General features: G+C 44.8%; 1 protein-coding gene across 2 annotated transcripts in view; it reads right to left on the minus strand.

Annotated features, from left to right (window-relative positions):
• Window positions 1–3,530: 3,530 nt before the first annotated feature.
• Window positions 3,531–22,094, minus strand: part of LOC114245929 (uncharacterized) — a 35,320-nt gene continuing 16,756 nt past the window's right edge. Inside the window, exons 1-2 of one of the 2 annotated variants that reach the window (XM_028178247.2) lie at window positions 9,573–9,727; window positions 3,531–4,537 (exon numbers count right to left, since the gene is read on the minus strand). In XM_028178247.2, coding sequence (XP_028034048.2) covers window positions 3,618–4,520 — 903 coding nt within the window. In that variant the 5' untranslated portion in view covers window positions 4,521–4,537; window positions 9,573–9,727 and the 3' untranslated portion in view covers window positions 3,531–3,617. Of the gene's footprint in view, window positions 4,538–9,572; window positions 9,728–22,094 lie in introns of those variants that run through there. The other variant, XM_089737829.1, reaches the window with a different exon arrangement.

Raw genomic sequence — 22,094 nt, forward strand, 5'->3', positions numbered from 1 at the left:
GAGGCGGATCTCGCCCAAGCCCTGGCCCTCTAAGTGTTTCGGGTCCCCCCTCATATGTCGGTCTGGGGACCAGCGAGGGGGACCTAAGAAGACGTCGTGCAAGCTGCTCTGCACGCGTTTTACGTAAGAGCATCCGGGTGATGGAAGGCCGGCTATCCTCGACCCACGCTGGTTCTGACCCAGCGGGGTATTCCGTAGGATAGCTCACTTTAACCGGTGCCATCTAGGCGGGCTCCGGATAGCCTGCCGACCGAGAGGGCTGGTGGTCGTGGCGCCGACGACCGCCAGTCTGGCGTCCCGAGGGGGAGGGTGATGGGAGAGATGTGCTCCGCACTAAACACTTCGCTTTCCCCCCTTTGCCTTTTCATGAGTTCTGTCTCATGTGAGGTTTGGACGTTGGTTGTTGAGCGACAGGAGGTTTTAGTCGGTTCGACTCCGACATGCTCCGCCCGCCGTCCCCAGTGGAGGGCGGAAGTCCGGCGATTTCCTCCTGACCAAAAAAAAAAAAAAAAACTTGTTTACCGTCGAAAAAAATTAAGATGGTAGAAAAAAAAATAACAGTGTATTACACAATAGGCAGAAACGATGGATAGAACTTGACAATCAAAATTACTATTATAGCATAAATTTATAAAAGTATTTAAATGAAAATGACCAGAGCATTAAGTGGAGAATTCCGTACTGAAAACTAAATACATTAAGCATCAGAGTTCAGATTTGACTGCTGGCGTGTTTAAAATATTCATAATGACATGTTAAGCGATCGATTGTGATTCGTTTACAACTAAGCTTTGCCCCTTGAGGCTTGAGTTATATTGTTTCAATAGTATAGTAATTAATCACCAATTAAAATTTTTGCAGGTTCGATTTTTATTAGGTTTCTTAGCTTGAGGTGGGGGGGAAATCTCAATTGTATAATTGGTCTATATATAACACAATATTTGAATTGGCGAGTGAAATAGACTGGATGGTGATAAAAGGCCGAGTAAACGAGAACCAGCTATATCTGAAATCAAAATCAAAGATAAAAAGATCAAAATAAATCGACCTATTGCGATTAATTCTCACTGGTAGGACCACTTGTGAGTCCGCGCGGGTAGGTACCACCGCCTTGCCTATTTCTGCCGTGAAGCAGTAATGCGTTTCGGTTTGAAAGGTGGGGCAGCCGTTGTAACTATACTGAGATCTTAGAACTTATATCTCAAGGTGGGTGGCGCATTTACGTTGTAGATGTCCATGGGCTCCAGTTACCACTTAGCACCAGGTGGGCTGTGAGCTCGTCCATCCATCTAAGCAATAAAAATTAAAAAAATAATTAATTTTGAACAGTCATCGAAGGTGTTAGTCGCAGTAGCAATCTAAATATTTTGTTACACAATACACATCGTAAAGGCGTAACCTCGTTAGTAATTCTCAATTGGCCAACGAATAAATTTCAACTTCGCTATCTCAAGTCTTACAATTATCAAACAACCAAGATTACTATAGTTAACTTAAACTTAATCTGTAGTTTGTAGAAATGCCTATATTTACGGAGTACGTGCTTGGCGAATTCATTTTAAAGAGGTGGCTTCCAGACGTGTTGGTATTAAACAAGACAGTTTTCTTGACTTCAGTCAAATGCAAACTAATGTTAAAAAATATGGTACGAACACTGGAGAAGCAATTTGATTTTTTTTGCCTTAGATTGCTTTCGATTCTAATGTACTTGACATATTATATAACGGTATTTCCCATTCATTAAACTGGAATGTGCAAGACGGAAATAGGGACCTACCTATGCTCGTACCTATTTTGGATAAGTATTCGTGCGTTCCACTACACACTACAATTAGTGACTACGTAAATTTATTTATTTTTTTGTATTTGATTTGTATTATAAGATGTTTTACTGTCGGAGAAATCGTGTGTGAATATTAAGGAGCTATTCATTGCCTTAAACAAATGTATCCTTGCCTGATTCAAGTCATGGCATTGTCGCATCGTTGACACGAGCTCATCTCGGGTCTTTATAAACTTTAGGTCATAACAACTAATAAAGTGTTTCAAGGTTTTGCGAGTAGAAACTCTGCACTATTCAGTTTTGAACTACATAGATTATGTATTCTAGGTATGAATTTTGACATCTGTATTCATTCTAGTGTGTACGACGGCTTGTGTGCAATCAATAGTGTTGATATTCTTTTAGATATTATTATTTTTGACGTGACAACGTCTTATAATTCGATGGAGCCGGCTAAACGCACGAAAAAACATGACTCGTGCGGCGTTACCTCGCTCTGAGGCGTTCCATTTAAGGCTTGAAATGCAAGCGAGAGCGCGCAACGTGCGACAAAGAGGCACAATCTTCCTCCGCGTTCGGCAGCGTTCGAAATTTGTCTCTCTCCTACTTGAGTGAGCGATGCATCCGCGTGGACAGCTGCTATACAATAATACATTTACATGTTTTCGTCAAGTATGAGCTTCAGTGAAAAGTGAATGTGGTGTCAATTGTTTATAGCAACGATAATTGCGATAATTGAAAATTGAAACCATTCCATCAGTATTTTGTTATGACGTTGTCACGTTCAACATCGTCAGTAAACCGACTTTACAGATAACCGATTGTATTTTTTTTATTTGGGAATTAGCCCTTTGCTGTATATAATAATACTAACATGCGGTTCAATTAACTGTCTAATTTAAAACATCCGTCAAAAAGTCTGGGAAACCCTACGGAGGATTCAGCCGAACTTAATAAAATTCTATACAATGCTTGAGATATACCATATTAAACTTTTCACAAGACTTCCAATATATAAAGACATCAGTATCAATAGGCCAGTTATTTATTTTCCGGTATACGAGACCGGTATGATTTATATTACAACCCCGTGACCCTATCGGCCTTTCGATCCCGAATTTGTTTACGGACAGTCTGAAACTTAAATAACAATGTTATTTCAATATTTTTACAGTTTATTTCGTGTGATCCCAATTTTATTTTTAGGCAGATTGTCAAAAGCGTTATTGGAAAAGTTATGTAATATTTGAACCGATTTAGAGAATGTTTAGCTAAAAGTGCCTATTTTAGAATTTTTCTAATATGTATGTAGCAAATTCAGTATATAATTTGACCGTGTGATGTCGTGTGGATCTCACAAAAAGCCAATAAGGTATATTAAGGGTTTATTTTATTAACCTGTATTGATAGATACCACAGTCCTACCTATTTTTGTCGTTAATCACTTATGCGTTCTGACTTGAAGGCTGGATGTTATTTAATACAATTCGGACTTTGATTTTTTAATGCCTTTGTAGGCAGACGGGCATCCGGCCCACCTAATGGTGCGTGGTTACCGTCGCCCATGGACTTCAGCGATGCCAGGGGCAGAGCTTACCAATATCTTCGATTTAATGTCTCGGGGTGTGTGGTGGCATTCACGTTGTGATATCTCAGGGTTTAGGTAACCACTTTATACTTGGGTCGTTTATCAAGCTACACAAAAAAAAAGTACACAATATACTATTCGAAAGAAACAAAATCAAACAAAGTCGTATAGGATTTTATTCACATTGCACAAGTATTATTGTTAAGTTTACGGATAATTATTTTACTAATTGTAAAATATGGCAATTCAATCAACGATATTAACTTTTACTTGTTCCAAAAGTTTCGATTTAGTTCTATTGATTTTCTTGTACTTCGGGTTTGCTTTGACCGATCTTCTTATACTGCTTCTAGTCATTACTCTGTCGAATATTTCTTCACTGGTATCTTCGCTTCCATCATCAGAGAAATGATTATTCATACTATCGTTCATCTTGTGCGGTCTGATCCCTAAAGCTTCTGTGGTTGTATCTGAGAAGATGGAATTATCTCTATTGGACCTGTCATCATCACTGAAAGACTTATCAGTACTGAATTGACGGTGAAGCATCCTTTTATCGGCTACGGGTACTTGTAACTTATTGTTTTTTTCGTTTTTTTTCTTATTCGCATCGCGGCTGCACGGCTTATATTTCATGGGAGAGAAATCCACTCGACGTAAGAAACTAATTGTCTCTCCGAACCTCCTACTGCATTTTCTTACCGGTTTCAATTCAGCTTTTTGTTCATCTACTTTTGTGCTCTCATCATTGTCCAAAGCAACTCCAGAATCTGAATTAGAATCCACCAATATATTTATTTCCGGTACACCGACGTTATGACTGTTCTGAATTTCCAATTTCTGTTTCAAATCTTCGATAATCTGCGCCTGTTTTTCTATTGTCAAATCTTTCTGGGCTAGTTGCTGGGCTACCGTTTCTGTTCTGAGAGCCAAATTTACTTCATATTTCTGCAGCTCGCTAGATAAAAATTCCAATTCCTTTTTTCTGTTTGTTTCTAATTTTTTTATGACTTCTGACTGTTTCGCGAACGTCTCCTTAAGTTTCGCTATTTCTTGTTTGTGTGATGTCTTCAGGAATTTAATAATATTTATTGCTTCTTGTAGTGTAGTCGGCTGCAGTAAATTTTCCTTCGTACTGTTTTCTGTCATGTTTGTTTCCCGGCTACCTGTAACAACAAGAACAAACGGTAATTAATCATTAATATTGTAACTTTCCGCTGCATCTGGCGCTGTTCCATCTGCATGCAAATTTGAATTAACTTTTGCGCGATCGAGAACGTTAAAAAACTCGCACTAAGCACACAGATTAAGGGTGGCTCGCAGTTTGTCAGCTTATTTGTAGTAATCCTATTGTTTGTTGCCCTAGTAGGCACTTGATAGTGATTGGTCACCATTGCTCATAGATGTCAGCTAGATTACAGCTAAACCACTGAGCACCTCCCAAAATCGTTTGGAGGAGAACTCTGCTTCTCTAGCAGGTGGGGTGATGGTAAAAACGAAACGACGGTTCATAGGATATAAACAGGTCCGCACAGCACTCCTGTTTTTTTTTCCTACCTAAGCTGAGAACTTTGAGAGGCTATTTCAGCGTAACCTTAACTAGTAGGTGAGCTCACGGGGCTCAAGCCTGACGACGTTGCTAACACGAACCCTAGCAAGAGCCCTGCTTCGCAGAATCTACCACCGGATCGGAAACGCGACCCACTGAGAAGATCCGGCGAGAAACTCAGTGGGCTGTATCTGAGGGTTAATTTACTCGTCGAGCCTTTCGTCGCAAGCGACGGGTTCGGCGAAAACGATGACCGGGGTACTCAAGGAACAACCGGTACAAAGTCAGAGAAAACCGAAGTCCCTCCGGTAGCCCAGATGTTTCAAATGATGCGTGAGAACGACACTGCCAATAATTCGAATATGTATTCCAATATATTATATATCTAAGCCATGACTCTTTGCGGACTGAACGCGATGACAAAAAACTGCATTCGATTTATTTATAATCTTCGAAAATACGATCACGTATCTTCTTATCGCTCCCAACTCAAATGGCTCCCCATTCGTCAACGCCGTAGCTTGCGTGCTCTCAGTACTTTTTACTCTTTGTTGCACTCCCCAAATCCACCTGCTTATTTAACTACTTCCTTTCAATACTTAGGGTCTGACCACAGCCGAAATCTCGTTCATCTCACAATCTTCTTCTTCGCTGTCCTCCACATAGTTCTGACTTTTTATATTCTTCATTCACTATTCAGTCTATTCTTCTATGGAATGCGCTCCCACTCAAAATAAGGTCGGCCACTACACGTGAAGCGTTTAAGACAGGTTCGAGAACTGTTTCTCAGAGAGTTAGCAGAGTCATCTAATTGATAATATTTGTTTATATATGTTTTTATATGTATATATTTATGATATGTATATGTATATATTTATGTATATCTATATATTTATGTATATGTATTTATTTAAATACGAGTATTTGTATCTATAAATATTATGTATGGTATATATACACATATGTTTAAGTAATATCACCTTCACACTACACCTACCAAGCTTCATCTCTGCACTCCCCTAAGGTAGACTGTTAGAGAATGCCTATGGCATTAAGTCCGCCTTTATACTTTCTAGTATAAGAAGTTATAAATAAATAAATAAAAACAAAAAAGTAATCAGAGAGAGATTTCGCAACTAATGACTTAGGGCATTAATTTCTGGTTTTTCGTGACAATAATAATTAAGCAGTTACATCGATGAATCGAAATTCTACTGTACCAATATTGTGCAATAAGTCGTTAAACATTTCGTTCAAACATTCGTTTTACTACTATAAAGTTTTCTAGTTAGACGATCGTAATATCAGACTATTAAGTAAAAATACCTATGCAGGTTTATGACTTTTAGCTAAATTACTGCTATTGATTTCCCGGATAGTATGTTCTGCTATTTTTTCAACACTGTCGCTAACAACTAATCCTCTTCTCTCCTCCTGTACTGATGAAAATTCACAAGCAGCAATGGGTTCTACAATCACTTCTCTCTTTGTCGCAAAACAATTATAATTCCAATTTGAAGTGTACGTCGACCGTCGACCTTTATTATTATTACCCATTTAATTATTACTAACTATTAAGAACAATTATTTAATAAAGAACAAACTCGGCGAAAACTTGAATTCAACAAACGATGATTTGAAGAAATTTTAAATTAGAATAATTTCCGAACAATCTATTTCGAAACTTTGGCGTACCAAACAGACAGACAAACACTCCATATATAAAAAATCTTTCGTGTTTAGTCGTTTCATAAATACTAATGCGATTACTTATGCAGTGATCTGGCTGATTGTTGACGTCCTTGAGCGCCGGTACCCACTCATCATCAGATGGGCCGTATGCTCGTTTGACTATAAAGATCATAAAGAAAATACTTGCAATCTTAAATGCTAACTTGATGACTTTTTTACTGGTGGTAGGACGTCTTGTGAGTCCGCACGGGTAGGTATCACCACCCCGCCTATTTCTGCCGTGAAGAAGTAATGCGTTTCGGCTTGAAGGGTAGGGCAGCCGTTGCAACTATACTGAGACCTTAGAACTCATATCTCAAGGCGGGTGGCAGCATTTACGTTGTAGATGTCTATGGGCTCCTGTAACCACTTAACACCAGGCTGTGAGCACATCCACCCAACTGAGCAATAAATGTAAAAAAAAGTTGAGCACTTAAAACGGTAGTCACGTTGTTCTGTCTATGTGTCACTATGTATACATAGACTATAACAAGTGCTACCCGTGATAGTTCAAAAATACCTTTATTGCCAGTCACTTTGCTTATTATAACATATTCATAGCTATACATATATGTAATAGACAATAGTCTTCCGTTCCTCGAATTCCATAACTATGTTTACACGCCCGGCTGCACTTGGTCACATCGTTATAATAACAATGTCTTATTGTTCGTTCGACTAGTGACCTTTATGAAGCCGAGAGATATTTTCGTTTGAGAATACCATTGTCATATTGAATCTATGTATGAGTACAATTATTTTAAAGCACTTTTAACTGTAAGGTTCAAGTGATTGAAAGTGTTTATGTAGCAAAGTATAGCAGTCGCTCAGGACTGTTTTCAACTCTAAAGTTTATCTTACAGGGCTCGAGAAATAACACGCAAAGGAGTTCACGCACACGATACTAATCAATAAATTTTTTTTCACGTATCATACGGTCTTCAAACGGACCAAATCTTCCTTAGAGTTTCACGAGCACTTGTCTACAAATCGGCTTTGGAAATAGTCCTTAGTATTAATTCAGTGGTTCTTCTGTGAAGGCGGAAGATTTACCTGCCTTTATTGGTAATAAAACGGCACGGGTGTCTGTAGTTTCATCACCGATTGCTCGTTTACTTGCTTAGATAAGACATACAAAGATGCCCTTTGCCGCTTTTAAAAAGGTCATCTTACAAAGCCTTTTGACAGTTCCTCATTCAAATTTATGGTTGAGACACTCGTTCTAAAATACAACTGGGAATTTAATTTCATGACGACTTTCTTTTTCATTTTTCATCTCTGTCTTTGGATTCCAATAGTTATTTAACACCAGCTGAGCCGTAAGCTAGTCTGATTAGGTTGAGTTATAAAAAAAACAAAGTTCCTGAGTTGTTGTCGTGTAGTTTTTTTTATTTGATTTTCAGTCTAATTTACTTTTGTCTGTAGGTCAAACGATCGATTTCCGTGAAGAAATTGTATATTTTAATGATTTTTAACAAAGTCGTCGTATATTTTGAGTCCAAAACAAAATTAAAAACGATATTTCATTACAATGATCAGCTGATATAATTCGTTCGTAAGCAGCCACGACCACGTGGGAGCTATTTATAAAATCTACTATTTAAACTGATGTTGGTTACTTAAATAAAGCCAGATCTGTAGTTGAATTTAGTGATAATTGGACCGTGTTTTTTATTTCTTAAGCCTTCAGAAACATTCAGAGTAGTCAAGCAATAAGGAAGTTTAATTTGTCAAGTAATTTCCTATGATTCGACACACCATGATCGTTTCTTTAAGTGACAATTAAATTGTGATATTTGGCATAAAACTGTTACTTACGCAGGATTGAACACGAAATCTAATTTATAAGCTGTTAATGGTAGCTGCTAGGTATGTCCCAGAACGATTGATTTGAGGCGACAATAAATACATTGTGCGAATTTTTCTTAGCAAGTTCGTACCGATAAGTATATTGTTCAGATACTTGACTTTACGATGAAGGAATAACAATAAATAAATAAAAGTTCCGCCCGGAACGGTGAGCCCGCACGGGTAAATACCACGATCCTGTCTATTGCTGCAGCGAAGCAGTCGCGCGTTCCGGTTAAAAGCTAGGAACAGCCGTTAAAATAATTCAGACTTATCACATTTCTCCCCACAGCTGTCTTAGGTGTGTAGTGTTTTCCGTAACCACTTAAAATCGGTTGGACCGTAGGCAGCCTTGCCCATTTACATTAACTAAAAGTTAAGGCAGTCTTAATCTAAATCACAAAGGGTTCGTAAGTGGAGCAGAGTTCGTCACTTGAATGCTACCAGTACAATGGAATGTCGTAATGCATGTAGACACATGTACACAAGCCTTTAGAAATTTCGTGGTATTTAAAAAAAAAACAAAAAAAAACTCGCGTCTACAAACGGATGCGCTTAGTTAAAAAGGTGACAATGTATTTCTATAAAATTTGGAGTATATCACTATGTTAAAATGGTTTTAAGTATATGAGGATTAGACAAAAATCTTCTAATACTAATAATAATAATGTCTTTATACCGAATACAATTCTTACATGGTAACGTGGTCAAAAGCTGAATTTCTTCATTCCAATATCACGTGCTACATCAATATTATAATTCAAACGAGAATATTCTAAAATGTGTTTATTACATTTTAGAGATTGCATTTAAACAGAGAAATCTATTTTGAATCTAGTTCTACCACATTTTAAATTTAACCCTCCATTTTCAAAAACTATCAAATACCGTAAAGAACTTTTGTAAAATCTTCTAATTGAACAATAATAATGATGTACACGATTATTATAATATTGAATTTATGTTTAATTAGCTTATCCGCTATATGAATGTATAAAATTGAATCAAATAAATCGACAGCTAAAAGGAATTTACTTAAAAGCCAACAGAATAAAAAAAAAGATAATAAATACCTGCAAAAAAAAAAGAAAATATAAATCCAAAAACTAAATACGAATTCCAATTAAAATTCTAAAGTTTCACGGAACAACACAACAAATTAACCACACTCCTAGACGCCTGGTCACAAACTGGCCCGAACGATGCATGAACTTGGGAACTGACAATGCATCTGGACGGGGCAGGTGTAAAACACTAATCAACTGTAACAACGCCAAGGGAGATTCAACCTTAAATCGATACCAATAAAATTTACCGGCACCATAAAACTATTGTAAAACCTGCACAGTGGCTGACGTTTAAATGTTAAACAAAAAGGTTATATTTTCAATCATAACCATAACTTACTACGTATAAAATATGTTATAATATTGTAGTTATTAACTAGATGTATGGCCAATCTTACGGCCCGTTTTGTGTGCCAATGTTTAAAGTATACCATTAAAGTCTTACTTGCTTTATCCAAGTTATTTGGACTCGGTATAGTAATGCCCATTTTTCGGTTGATAGAATCATCCATATCATCAAAGACTAAATTATCGCTCCAAAATATGAAAATAACGAGTAAGAGTACTGAGTGCATGGTTTAAAAAAATATCATGAAATATAATAGTTTCCTGATTCACCAAAAGGCCAGAAACTTTAAGCCGAGTATAATAACGCTTTGTTAAGCTAACAAAAGATAAACAAAAGTCTTCACCGGAATTAAGATCCCTATTTTTAAAGCCGGTAAAAGGAAATAAACGAATATATAAAAAGTGAGCAGCAGTTATTTTTAAAAATTAGTTTCTTAGAAATCTTAATTGTGAGAAGAGAATTTTATATTTGTACGACTATTGCTGTGCTTATTTTTGCTGCGAAACATTAATGTGGTTCGATTTGAAAAGTGGGAAAACTGTTACAATAGGAACTTAGACATCATATTGCAAGGTGGTTTCTGTGATTAATTGGCAGATGTCTATGGGCTCCGGTAAGCGGGTAACACGAGATGGGCTTGCTGGTTCCTCCAGCAAAACGATAAGAAAAAAAAGGGTGCGTGTACTTATGTACGCGCGTAAGAAGTTATACTTTATTTTTATTAAATTTATTTCTTTTGTTTTATTTAAATTTTAATCAGTTTGAAAAAAAAATCGATTAAATAACATCCTCAAACACGCATATGGATATCCCTTTTCTTGAAATCGTATAAATTCGGTAATTCTCGGAACGATTCGGAAAGTTCACCTGCGGCTATATTCAGACTCGCCAAGTTACGTCGGTCGTATTGTAATGAGCGATTTAGTGGGCAACTTCATTCTGTTAATTTTGTGTCACGGTGCGCGCTCATCGTAAAATTTCACTCTCATCAATTTTTCATAACGCGCCTAAAGAAGTATAACTTCAAAAAGAATATTATATTGAATGTGAGGAAACTTAAAATACAAATCAACTACATATACCAAATACTTGATGGTTTGATTAAGGTATGAATTATAAACAATTGATTTCTAGTTCGTACGGGTTAAATACTTTGAATAGTTATCGAAGTGGAAACTTCTTTAGCGGCATGGTTTACGGTTCGATAAAACAAAAAGCGACACTAAAAAGAGACAGACATGACTATGGAATTTGTTCTATGAGAGAAATGGGCATTGCTGACGACCATGAGCGACGGTAACCATCAGGTGGGCTGTATGCTTACTGCTTGTAAAGGCAATAAAAAATAAAAATAAAAATTAATATGAGAATTTTATTGAGGACTCCACTTCTCCCGCGTGTGAGGTACACACGCATTTGGATTTCCTAGTTTGGCACTTGGTGATAATCGGTCACCGGAGTTTGTAGTAATCACAATTTGGATGCCGTCATCCACTTTAAGATATAACGTCGAATTCTCAATGAAACTTGGCTAGTTTATGAATTAGACTGGAACGCGTGATGGCATCATAAAAAAACACAATCACTTACAAATGTTCTATGTTCTACAAATGTTCTATTTTCTAAAAATTTTCTATGTTCTACAAATGTTCTATGTTCTAAATGTTATTGTTATATGTTATATGTTAATATTTTAATTAATAAATGTTACGTAATAATACGGTCGCGAGGACCGGAGCCGACTTCCGCGGAACCAGGTTGTTATACAACTGTTGATACTGATGAACTGCAACTTTAAATAAACGTGCAGTGTGGCGTTATTGCTTACTAAGATGTTCGGACGTATTACACCGAACACCTGGTGATGATGTTAACCCGTGCTACCACGCGTCCTTCCCTCGACACTGAAAATACGAGGAGCATTTTTATTGCCTTAGAGACCGTGGAAGAAAGACGAAGCTATTGCCAACCTAAAGATTTAAGAAATGGGCAAGGAAAATTGGAAGAATACGTTCTCAGAAGAAATATGTTTGGGGATGATCTCATCATCTCTATTTTATCATCGTAACACTCCCACTGGAGCTGAGCCCATCTTTAGTACCTAGAATAGCTCCACTTATTTATATTACAACTTCAATTTTATCACGAAGAATCCGGCTCTGAATTGTATTCCCTTCGACATAGTTTGACAACATAACTTTCTTCAGACAATGTTTACAAAGAGTTCCTTACAAAGAGATTGCCTTTGAAAGCAATAAAACGTAACGTAAATCGTACTGTCTGCCCCCCAATCCTCAGACACAGCCTACTGAGTTTCTCGCCGGATCTTTTCAGTGGGCCGCGTTTCCGATCCGGTGGTAGATTCTGCGAAGCACGGCTCTTGCTAGAGTTCGTGTTAGCAACGTCTTCAGGTTTGAGCCCCGTGAGCTCACCTACTAGTTAAGTTTCCGCTGAAATAGCCTCCCAAGGCTATCAGCTTAGGTAGGACAAAAAAAAACGGTCTGCCTTCACGGCATCGTCGCATAAGTTGATCCCTCTTTAGTTTGGATCGAAATTAAAATAAATTATTGAACACGTTGCCTAACATTTTATCTCTTATATTTTCTTAAATCACACTTATCAGCCATTCTACCGAACAGTTATACCATTAAAATCTAACGTAACTCTTCGTCAAAACAATTTCGACCACACAACACTTTACCATTAAGATAAGGCTGGATACACAATGCGACAAAAGTCAATCTACAATTCAAATGGCTCTTTCCCAATACGTTCCCATCGTCGAATCCAGTTAGGAATGAGACACAACCCGTTTTGCATCTTGGTCTTATTTTATTAGTTATTTTTATACTGGTACGTTTCTCGTCAGGTAGGTTTTTGCATTACATTGGTAATTGTAGTTTAAAGCGATTTCAGATTTCGTCCACGGGCATTGGATGTTAGTGATTTTAATTGAGAAATTCTTTGTCTTTGTAGACCGTGTGAATTAAGGCCGCGATAAATATTTGATGTTCACACGGTCTGTATTCATTGAAGCGTATTGTGGATTGCTGTAGTTTCGTGATCATCGAGCTTCTTAAGGAAGTTGCGATCTTAAATTACAAACATATTTGCAAAAAACGCCTCAGGAAACGCAAAACAGAAATGAATGGAGTCGTCATAGCATCACACTTAAATTGTATTTTGTATGCTGTAAAAGATAGTGTTTGAAAGACTGTAGTCTACACAGAAGATATTCATTAATTATCTTAGGTTATCTTCGTACTTCCTAAGAAGAAAATACACCATAAAAAACATTTGTTCCAAGTTACTTAAAAATTATTCAAATTTAAAAAGATTTTTTTTAAATAAATCTCATCACAAAAACTAGTTTATTATGAGTTCCAAAAAAGCCACAATCCTCAGGAGGTTCAGCATATGTTAACTTATTATATTATGTATATAAAGCTAGTTGAAAGACTAGCTTTATATAAGCTTTATATACATAATTTTATATACCAATTTATGTAGCGGAATGTATGATTGGGATGGGCCAGGAAACTTGATAAATAAACTCGCGAGGATTGCACGTATAAAATTTGTATATTTTAGAAATTTTATAATTCGCGTACAATAGCACGGATAAAAGAGATATATATTTAATACAGCTGTATTCTAGCTGCCGCAGTTCAATCTAATAGTCATATGTTTTTGTGAGCGACACTTGTAATTCAATGTACCTTTACGGTTTAGTCATATGCCTATTTAAAATTCCAAAACATCAAGTACATTGCGCGCGCCGCAACGTATAGTAAAACAATAAATATTATATTCAGCTGATTTAAAGTCGGTTTTGTGTCACAACAAAATACCCTAAAGGCTTTAAAGCTTAAAGATCAATCACAAAACTGCGTCAGAATACATTTGTGCGTCCACGGCCCGGCGTCCACGATTTATATCCAAACTTAATAGAAAAAGGTTCGCAATAAATCCGAAAAATGCGCGTTAGTCGTCCACAGACAATACAAATATTTGGTTACACCAAGCAAGACCGCACATAAAAATGACGAATATCGGACCCCGTGCCACTTCGAAAACGGGTAATTCCATTCGAAATTTAATCCCTTTACACGATTTAAAGACAGAAATATTTTTATTGTTATTCGAAAAGGGGTAATCTGATTTTATTTGTTTACACGTAATGGGTATTTTATGTCCTGCGATTTCATTATTGAAATTCTATTAAGCCGAAATGGTTTTTCAGATTTATGAAGCCCTTTTAATTCGTTTATTTATGAAGCTTATATTAATCGGGGATTTACTGTCTAGATACAGTATAATTTACAGGAGTAATAAATAGTTTAATAGCAGTTAGATCGTAAATTAAAATTACTATATACTTTACTAGCTAGTACATTTTTAAATATTACCCATTTAACGGCTTCACGATAGCGTTTTCACCTTTCTTAAGGATGCTGTGGCGGTAGCCATCACATAACACAAGATATTTGATAGATGCCTGAATCTCGCTTACGACATTTTCAAGATAAGCTTGCATATAAAAGTTTCGAAAAACAACATTCGGACATTGAATTCAACCCCACGAAAAGCACAGCGGTGCTCTTCAAAAGGGGTCGTTCCCCGATTACTAATATATTCACTCCACGAGCAGCCCACTCCTTAATAGGCACGTTAACACCTCCGCCATTCGCCCCATCACGCTTTTTGGCCAGCCCATATCGTGGGCTTCAAAGGTCAAGTATTCTAGGCCTTACCCTCGACAGAGGGATGACATTCCGTCCCCACATAAAAACGGTACACGACCGTGACACTTTCATACTAGAGTTCCTCTATCTTCTTCTTCGGACCGTCGGTCTACCGAGCAATATCACCAGCTTGGTGGAAGATCTTCCTTTTGTCCTATACCCACAATGCCAAACAAACTAGAACTAGACTAGAACCTATACTATATACGTATACCCGGAAAATCGAATACTCAATGAGGTATAGACCACGACCGAGAAGCGATCAATATTTAATGAAGCCATCGTTGTGAATAATGTTTGTCATTTTTTATGAAGACCTTGTTAGTGTACATTAGTGATCTTATTAAAGCTATACGAGATTCATCCTATACTAATTTTAGAGCAGTGAAAGATACAAAAACAACTGCCCTTCAATTGGAAAAAAGAGTTTGTATCTTTACTGGTTTTTTTTGGTCAGGTATAAAAATGGATTCTATTTTAGACTAGCTGACCCGGCAGACTTCGTAGTGCCTTAATCGATACATAAAAGACCTAAACTTTTGTATAAAATAAACTTAAAACAAGCAAAAGGAATCCGTCCGACGGGGGGGACATCAAAGGAAAAACCAAATTATTATTTTTATTTAATTCCGAGCATTTTCATATTTTTCCTTTTTTCATATTTCACATTTTAAGCCTTCTCTGGACTTCCACAAATAATTCAAGACCAAAATTAGCCAAATCGGTCCAGCCGTTCTCGAGTTTTAGCGAGACTAACGAACAGCAATTAATTTTTATATAATTACTAGCTAACCCGGCAAACGTTGTGTTGCCTTAAATAAGATTTCTAGGGAAATTCTACTGAGAAAAAAAAACCTCACTTAACCACATAATACCTCATTATAAACAAAAAAAAAATCCAAAAAAAATAATAAAAAAAATAAGTGTTTGGGGTAGACCACCCTTTTCACTTAGGGGTATGAAAACCCCACACAACGTGGTCTCGCCTTGTCGCGGCGGTGGGGCTTAAGTGTGCACCCCGATACCGTGGAGCAGCATTGTCTGCAGAGGGGTGCCGCGAACTAAGAAGACTGCACACGGTGTTCCCTTTTCCCACCTTTGCTGGACAAAGGGTGCGTGAAGCGGGAGAAGGCTCCCTTCTGGAGACCTTTTGGAGGCTAGGCCATGTCCCCGGCAGCTCTTTGACTGCTAAAGGGGAAGGCCCTCCAGAGGAGGGTACCGGTACGCCGGCGTGGCCACGTCGTGGTCAGACGTGTGGGTCTGTCAGTAATGGTAGACCCCACGTGGATGAGAAGTGAACCGGAGGGCACTCCCTTCCGGTCGCTGGTTGCCATGTCCCCGGCTGCCTCTTGGCGGCTACAGGGGAAGGCCCTCCAGAGGGGGGTACCGGTTTACCGGCGTGGCTTCGTAGAAGCATACCGTAATCCCTACCGAGTAGGGGACGGGGGCCGCTGCCTAGCAGGGGCCGCGAGGATGTGTACCTCTATAAAAAATGCCCTAATCTTAAGCTTGTGACGTGCCCGGTGATGAGATGAGTGGCTGGAGGGAGTCCAGTCGTAAGGGCCGTCCCAGGGGACCGACCCCTGGTTAAATAACAAAGGACCAAAAAAAATGATGGCAAACTTAAAAATAAAATTACCCCAGGAGGGTACCACCCTAGGTGGAGAATCCCTCCGTGCTTCCACCTCGGTGGGAGCATGCTGCCCCGCGTATTCTGGGGGGGGCAAAGCATGCCACGATGAAGGGGGCTGTGCGACGGGCAGCGGAAAACCCGTCGAACCGAGGTGTGACAGCGCTGGCTCGACGCGCTCTGCGCTCGTCAGCGAAGGCGAGGCGGCTGGTCCGAAAGGGACAACCGCCAAGAAGATTAGGCGGAAGAGGAAGTCTTGGCGAGCTTCCTCTCGTGAGGGGTAGGGGAGCCAGCGTCATCCTCTGGCGCAGATGCCCCGCCGGAAAAGGTGTTGGTAATCTCCGATGCAGCCTCTGCTGCGGAGGAGATGCCGCCCCCTAGAGGGAGACCCGCCCGGAAAAGGGGCGCGCCGTCACCGGCGCCATCATCAGTGTCAATGTCTGTCGCCTCGTTGGATGGGCAGACGACAGAGGAGGAAGAGAGCGGCCTTCAGGATCCTGCCATGGTCATAGACAGGGCCATGAAGACCGTGAAATCATACGCGGCCAATGGCACCAAGACCAAAGCCGCTGGTCGTAAACTGCGAGAAGTGGTCTCGCAGGTCTCGAAAGTTCTGCCATCAGTTGCTTCTGCCAATGACCAGGTGGTACAGCTGATGGCGGAGAATTCGAGACTTCGAGCACAGCTCCAAGCTCGGCAACGGCCCGATGATGGAGCAGCGACGTCCTGGGTCGCTGGAGCCCCTCGGAGCTCCCGTCTCCCGGCGCTGACTGGTGATCAGTGGCCTGTGCTGCCACCACCGCGTGCGGCACAGGAGCGTCCGCGTCTCCCGTCACCGCGCTCTAGAGAGACGACCGCCGCCGCGCGGCAGCAAGCACTCGCGGGGCCACGGATGCTGGCTCCGCCAGAACCGAAGACCTTCAGCCTGGACGAGGTCATCAACCGCACCGTCCAGGCTGTAGTAGAAAAGCTGGGCGGGAGGCTAGCGGCTCTCGAGGCGAGAGTGACTGTTTCGGCCGACGTTAGGCAACCGGCGGTGACGGGTGCTTTGGCCACCCGTTCCGCTCCTGTACGGGCTCCGGCCACCAGGTCGGGCCCGGGACGGGATCGAACTAAGCGAGGGGGCGGCGCTAACGCGAAGCCTCCATCACAAGCACCCCAGTCCCGTCCGCTGCCTCCGCCCACGTCAGACATGGACGAGGGGTGGAACGTGGTGGCCCGGCGGGGTGCCAAAAAGGCCTCACTGGCAGCTCCCCAAATGGGTAGAGCGCCAGTGGCCATGGCGATTCAGGCTGCACCCCAACAGGGTCGAGCACCTGTAGCCGCCAAGAAAAACAAAAAAACAAAAAAAGGGAAGAAGTCGTCGCGGGCGCCGCGATCAGCGGCAGTGGTTCTAACTTTACTGCCTGCCGCTGAGGCCAAGGGCATCACATATAATGATGTGATGGCCCGGGCGCGTGAAGCAGTCAACCTGGATGAGATTGGGGCGGAGGAGGGCCTCCGCAGCAGGCAGACGGCCAATGGGGCCAAGCTGTTAGAGTGTCCCGGTGCCGATAGTCCCGGCATCGCGGAGCGTCTGGCGGCGAAGCTCCGTATGGTCTTGCCTGAGGAGGAGGTGCGGGTGCACAGGCCGGTAAAAATGGCGGAATTAAGAGTGACCGGCCTGGACGACTGCACCACCAGGGATGAGGTGAGAGCGGCCGTCGCTACCCAGGGCAACTGTGCACCGGAGAATGTAACCGTGGGTGAGCTGCGCCGTGGTTATAACGGGGCCAGCTCAGTGTGGGTGCGTTGCCCGTTGGAGACGGCTGCCTCCCTGGCTGCTCCTCCGCCCGGGGGACCGTCGGGGAATCCAGGCAGGCTGCGCGTGGGCTGGATAGCGGCCCACGTGCGCCTGCTTGAACCACGCGCCTGGCGATGCCTCCGGTGCTTTAGCACCGGACACGGTCTCGCCAGGTGCACTAGCTCGGTTGACCGCAGCGGTCTGTGTTTCCGCTGCGGCCAGCCGGGCCATAAAGCGGCGTCCTGCGCGGCCGCCCCGCACTGCGCTCTGTGCGCTGCGGCCGGGCGCGGGGCTAACCACCGGGCGGGAGGAAAGGCGTGCCTCCCGTCCGGTGATAACACCGAACGCAACCGGCACCGGAAGTCAAAGCGCCGGCAGAGGAGAAAGTTGGCCAGAGGAGCACTGGCCAACGCTGTAATCCCCGCTGCGGCACCGGTGCCGGAGGGTGGGGGCAGCGGTGAAGGGGAGGGAGCGATGGATGTGGTCCAACAGTAATGGACCGCACCTATCGCTTCCTCCAAGGAAACCTGAACCACTCCGCCAGAGCTCAGGACATGCTGTCTCAGAGTATGGCGGAGTGGTCTATAGATGTGGCTGTGGTCGCCGAGCCATATTTCGTTCCCCCGGCAAATGATTGCTGGTTCGGGGACGATGGCGGCCTGGCGGCCATAGCCATAAGAAGAGACGCGGCGATCCCCCCCTGGCGATGGTGACCAGGGGCCAAGGGTTCGTCGCGGTGCAGTTGGAAGGGACCGTCGTGAGCGGGGCGTACTTCTCTCCGAACAGGCCTACTGTCGAGTTCGGGCATTTCCTGGGCGGGATCGGGGCGATTGCTCGCCGCCTCGCTCCCCGTCCAGTGATTCTCGCGGGGGATCTCAATGCGAAGTCTGTCGCATGGGGCTCCCCCCGCTCGGACGCTCGTGGTAGGCTACTGGAGAGGTGGGCGAACGCGGCCGGCCTCTGTTTGTTGAATAGAGGTTCGGTTGCGACGTGCGTGCGGTGGCAGGGCGAGTCTATTGTGGACGTTACGTTCGCAAGCCCGGCCATCGCACGCCGTATCCGCGACTGGAGAGTTTTGGAGGGGGCGGAGACACTGTCAGATCACCGATATATTCGGTTTGATCTCTCCGCCCGCTCCACAGTCGCGGACGTCCACGGGGACCACCCCCGTGGTGCGTCCCGGTCATTCCCCAAGTGGGCACTGAAGCGCCTGAATAAGGAGCTCCTGATGGAAGCCTCTACGGTGGCGGCGTGGGCGCCCATGCGTCCACACCCGGTCGAGGTCGAGGGAGAGGCAGGGTGGTTCCGGGACACGATGCGTCGCATCTGTGATGCGTCAATGCCCCGGATCGGCCCTCGACTTCCTAATCGCCAGGCGTACTGGTGGTCGCCCGAAATTGCGCAACTCCGCGTGGAGTGCGTTCGGGCGAGGCGCGAGTGCGCCAGGCATCGCCGCCGCCGCCTGCCGCGGCGCAACGATCCGATTGCGTTCGCGGCAGCAGAGGCCCGGCTGCACGGCGCATTCCGCGTCGCGCAGAGGGCATTGCAGCTGGCCATCAGAAGAGCCAAGAACCAACACATGGAGGGTCTCTTGGAGACGCTGGATGAGGATCCGTGGGGGCGGCCCTATCATATGGTGCGCAATAAAATGCGCCCATGGGCCCCCCCGATCACGGAGCGTCTCCAGCCTCAGCAGCTGCGGGACATCGTCTCGGTGCTTTTCCCGCAGGAGCGGGAGGGATTTGTCGCTCCCGCTATGGACGCGCCGCCGGACTACGACGGCGAAGTCCCTGCTGAGGTGCCCCATATAACGGGGGCGGAGCTCCGTGTGGCCGTTCGCAAAATGTGCGCGAAGGACACTGCACCCGGCCCGGATGGCGTCCATGGCCGGGTTTGGGCCTTGGCTCTTGGTGCCCTAGGGGACCGACTCTTGAGACTTTACAACTCCTGCCTCGAGTCGGGACGGTTTCCTTCATCGTGGAGGACGGGCAGACTCGTGCTGTTGAGAAAGGAGGGGCGCCCGGCGGATACTGCCGCCGGGTACCGTCCCATCGTGTTGCTGGATGAGGTGGGCAAGCTGCTGGAACGCATTCTGGCAGCCCGCATCATCCAGCATCTGGTCGGGGTGGGACCCGATCTGTCGGCGGAGCAGTATGGCTTCCGAGAGGGCCGCTCAACGGTAGACGCGATCCTTCGCGTGCGGGCCCTCTCGGAGGAGGCCGTCTCCAGGGGTGGGGTGGCTTTGGCGGTGTCGCTCGATATCGCCAATGCGTTTAACACCCTGCCCTGGTCCGTGATAGGGGGGGCGCTGGAACGACATAGAGTGCCCCCCTACCTTCGCCGGCTGGTGGGTTCCTACTTAGAGGACAGATCGGTCACGTGTACCGGACATGGTGGGATCCTGCACCGGTTCCCGGTCGTGCGCGGTGTTCCACAGGGGTCGGTGCTCGGCCCCCTTTTGTGGAATATCGGGTATGACTGGGTGCTGAGAGGTGCCCTCCTCCCGGGCCTGAGCGTAATATGTTACGCGGACGACACGTTGGTCGTGGCCCGGGGGGGGAGTTTTGCTGAGTCTGCCCGTCTTGCTACGGCTGGGGTGGCGCATGTCGTCGGCAAAATTAGGAGATTGGGCCTCGACGTGGCGCTCAGTAAATCCGAGGCCATGTGGTTCCACAGGCCCCGGAGAGTGCCACCTGTCGATGCCCATATCGTGGTTGGAGGCGTCCGTATCGGGGTCGGGGTGCAGTTGAAGTACCTCGGCCTCATTCTGGACAGTCGTTGGACCTTCCGTGCTCACTTTCAGAACCTGGTCCCTCGTTTGTTGGGGGTGGCCGGCGCGCTAAGCCGGCTTCTGCCCAACGTCGGGGGGCCTGACCAGGTGACGCGCCGTCTCTATACGGGGGTGGTGCGATCAATGGCCCTATACGGGGCGCCCGTGTGGGGCCAGTCCCTGGCCGTGGGGGTGGCGAAGCTGCTGCAACGGCCGCAACGCACCATCGCGGTCAGGGTCATCCGTGGTTATCGCACCATCTCCTTTGAGGCGGCGTGTGTACTGGCTGGGACGCCGCCTTGGGTTCTGGAAGCGGAGGCGCTCGCCGCTGACTATAGGTGGCGGGCTGAACTTCGTGCCCGGGGCGTGGCGCGTCCCAGCCCCAGTGTGGTCAGAGCACGGAGGGCCCAATCTCGGCGGTCCGTGCTGGAGTCGTGGTCCAGACGGCTGGCTGATCCTTCGGCTGGTCGTAGGACCGTCGAGGCGATTCGCCCGGTCCTTGTGGATTGGGTGAATCGTGACAGAGGACGCCTCACTTTCCGGCTTACGCAGGTGCTCACTGGGCATGGTTGTTTCGGTGAGTTCCTGCACCGGATCACAGCCGAGCCGACGGCAGAGTGCCACCATTGTGGTTGCGACTTGGACACGGCAGAGCATACGCTCGTCGCCTGCCCCGCATGGGAGGGGTGGCGCCGTGTCCTCGTCGCAAAAATAGGAACCGACTTGTCGTTGCCGAGTGTTGTGGCATCGATGCTCGGCGACGACGAGTCGTGGAAGGCGATGCTCGACTTCTGCGAGTGCACCATCTCGCAGAAGGAGGCGGCGGGGCGCGTGAGAGACGCACAATCCCGCCGCCGTCGAGCGGGGGCCAGGGAGGCGGATTTCGCCCAAGCCCTGGCCCTCTAAGTGTTTCGGGTCCCCCTCACATGTCGGTCTGGGGACCGGCGAGGGGGGCCTAAGAAGACGACGTGCAAGCTGCTCTGCACGCGTTTTACGCAAGAGCATCCGGGTGATGGAAGGCCGGCTATCCTCGACCCACGCTGGTTCTGGCCCAGCGGGGTATTCCGTAGGGTAACCCACTCTAACCGGCGCCATCTAGGCGGGCTTCGGACAGTCTGCCGACCGAGAGGGCTGGTGGTCGTGGCGCCGACGACCGCCAGTCCGGCGTCCCGAGGGGGAGGGTGATGGGAGAGATGTGCTCCGCACTAAACGCTTCACTTTCCCCCCTTTGCCTTGTCATGAGTTCTGTCT

Source organism: Bombyx mandarina, chromosome 23 (assembly GCF_030267445.1).
Source record: "Bombyx mandarina strain Sakado chromosome 23, ASM3026744v2".
In the NCBI taxonomy this organism is placed as follows: Eukaryota; Metazoa; Arthropoda; class Insecta; order Lepidoptera; family Bombycidae; genus Bombyx; species Bombyx mandarina.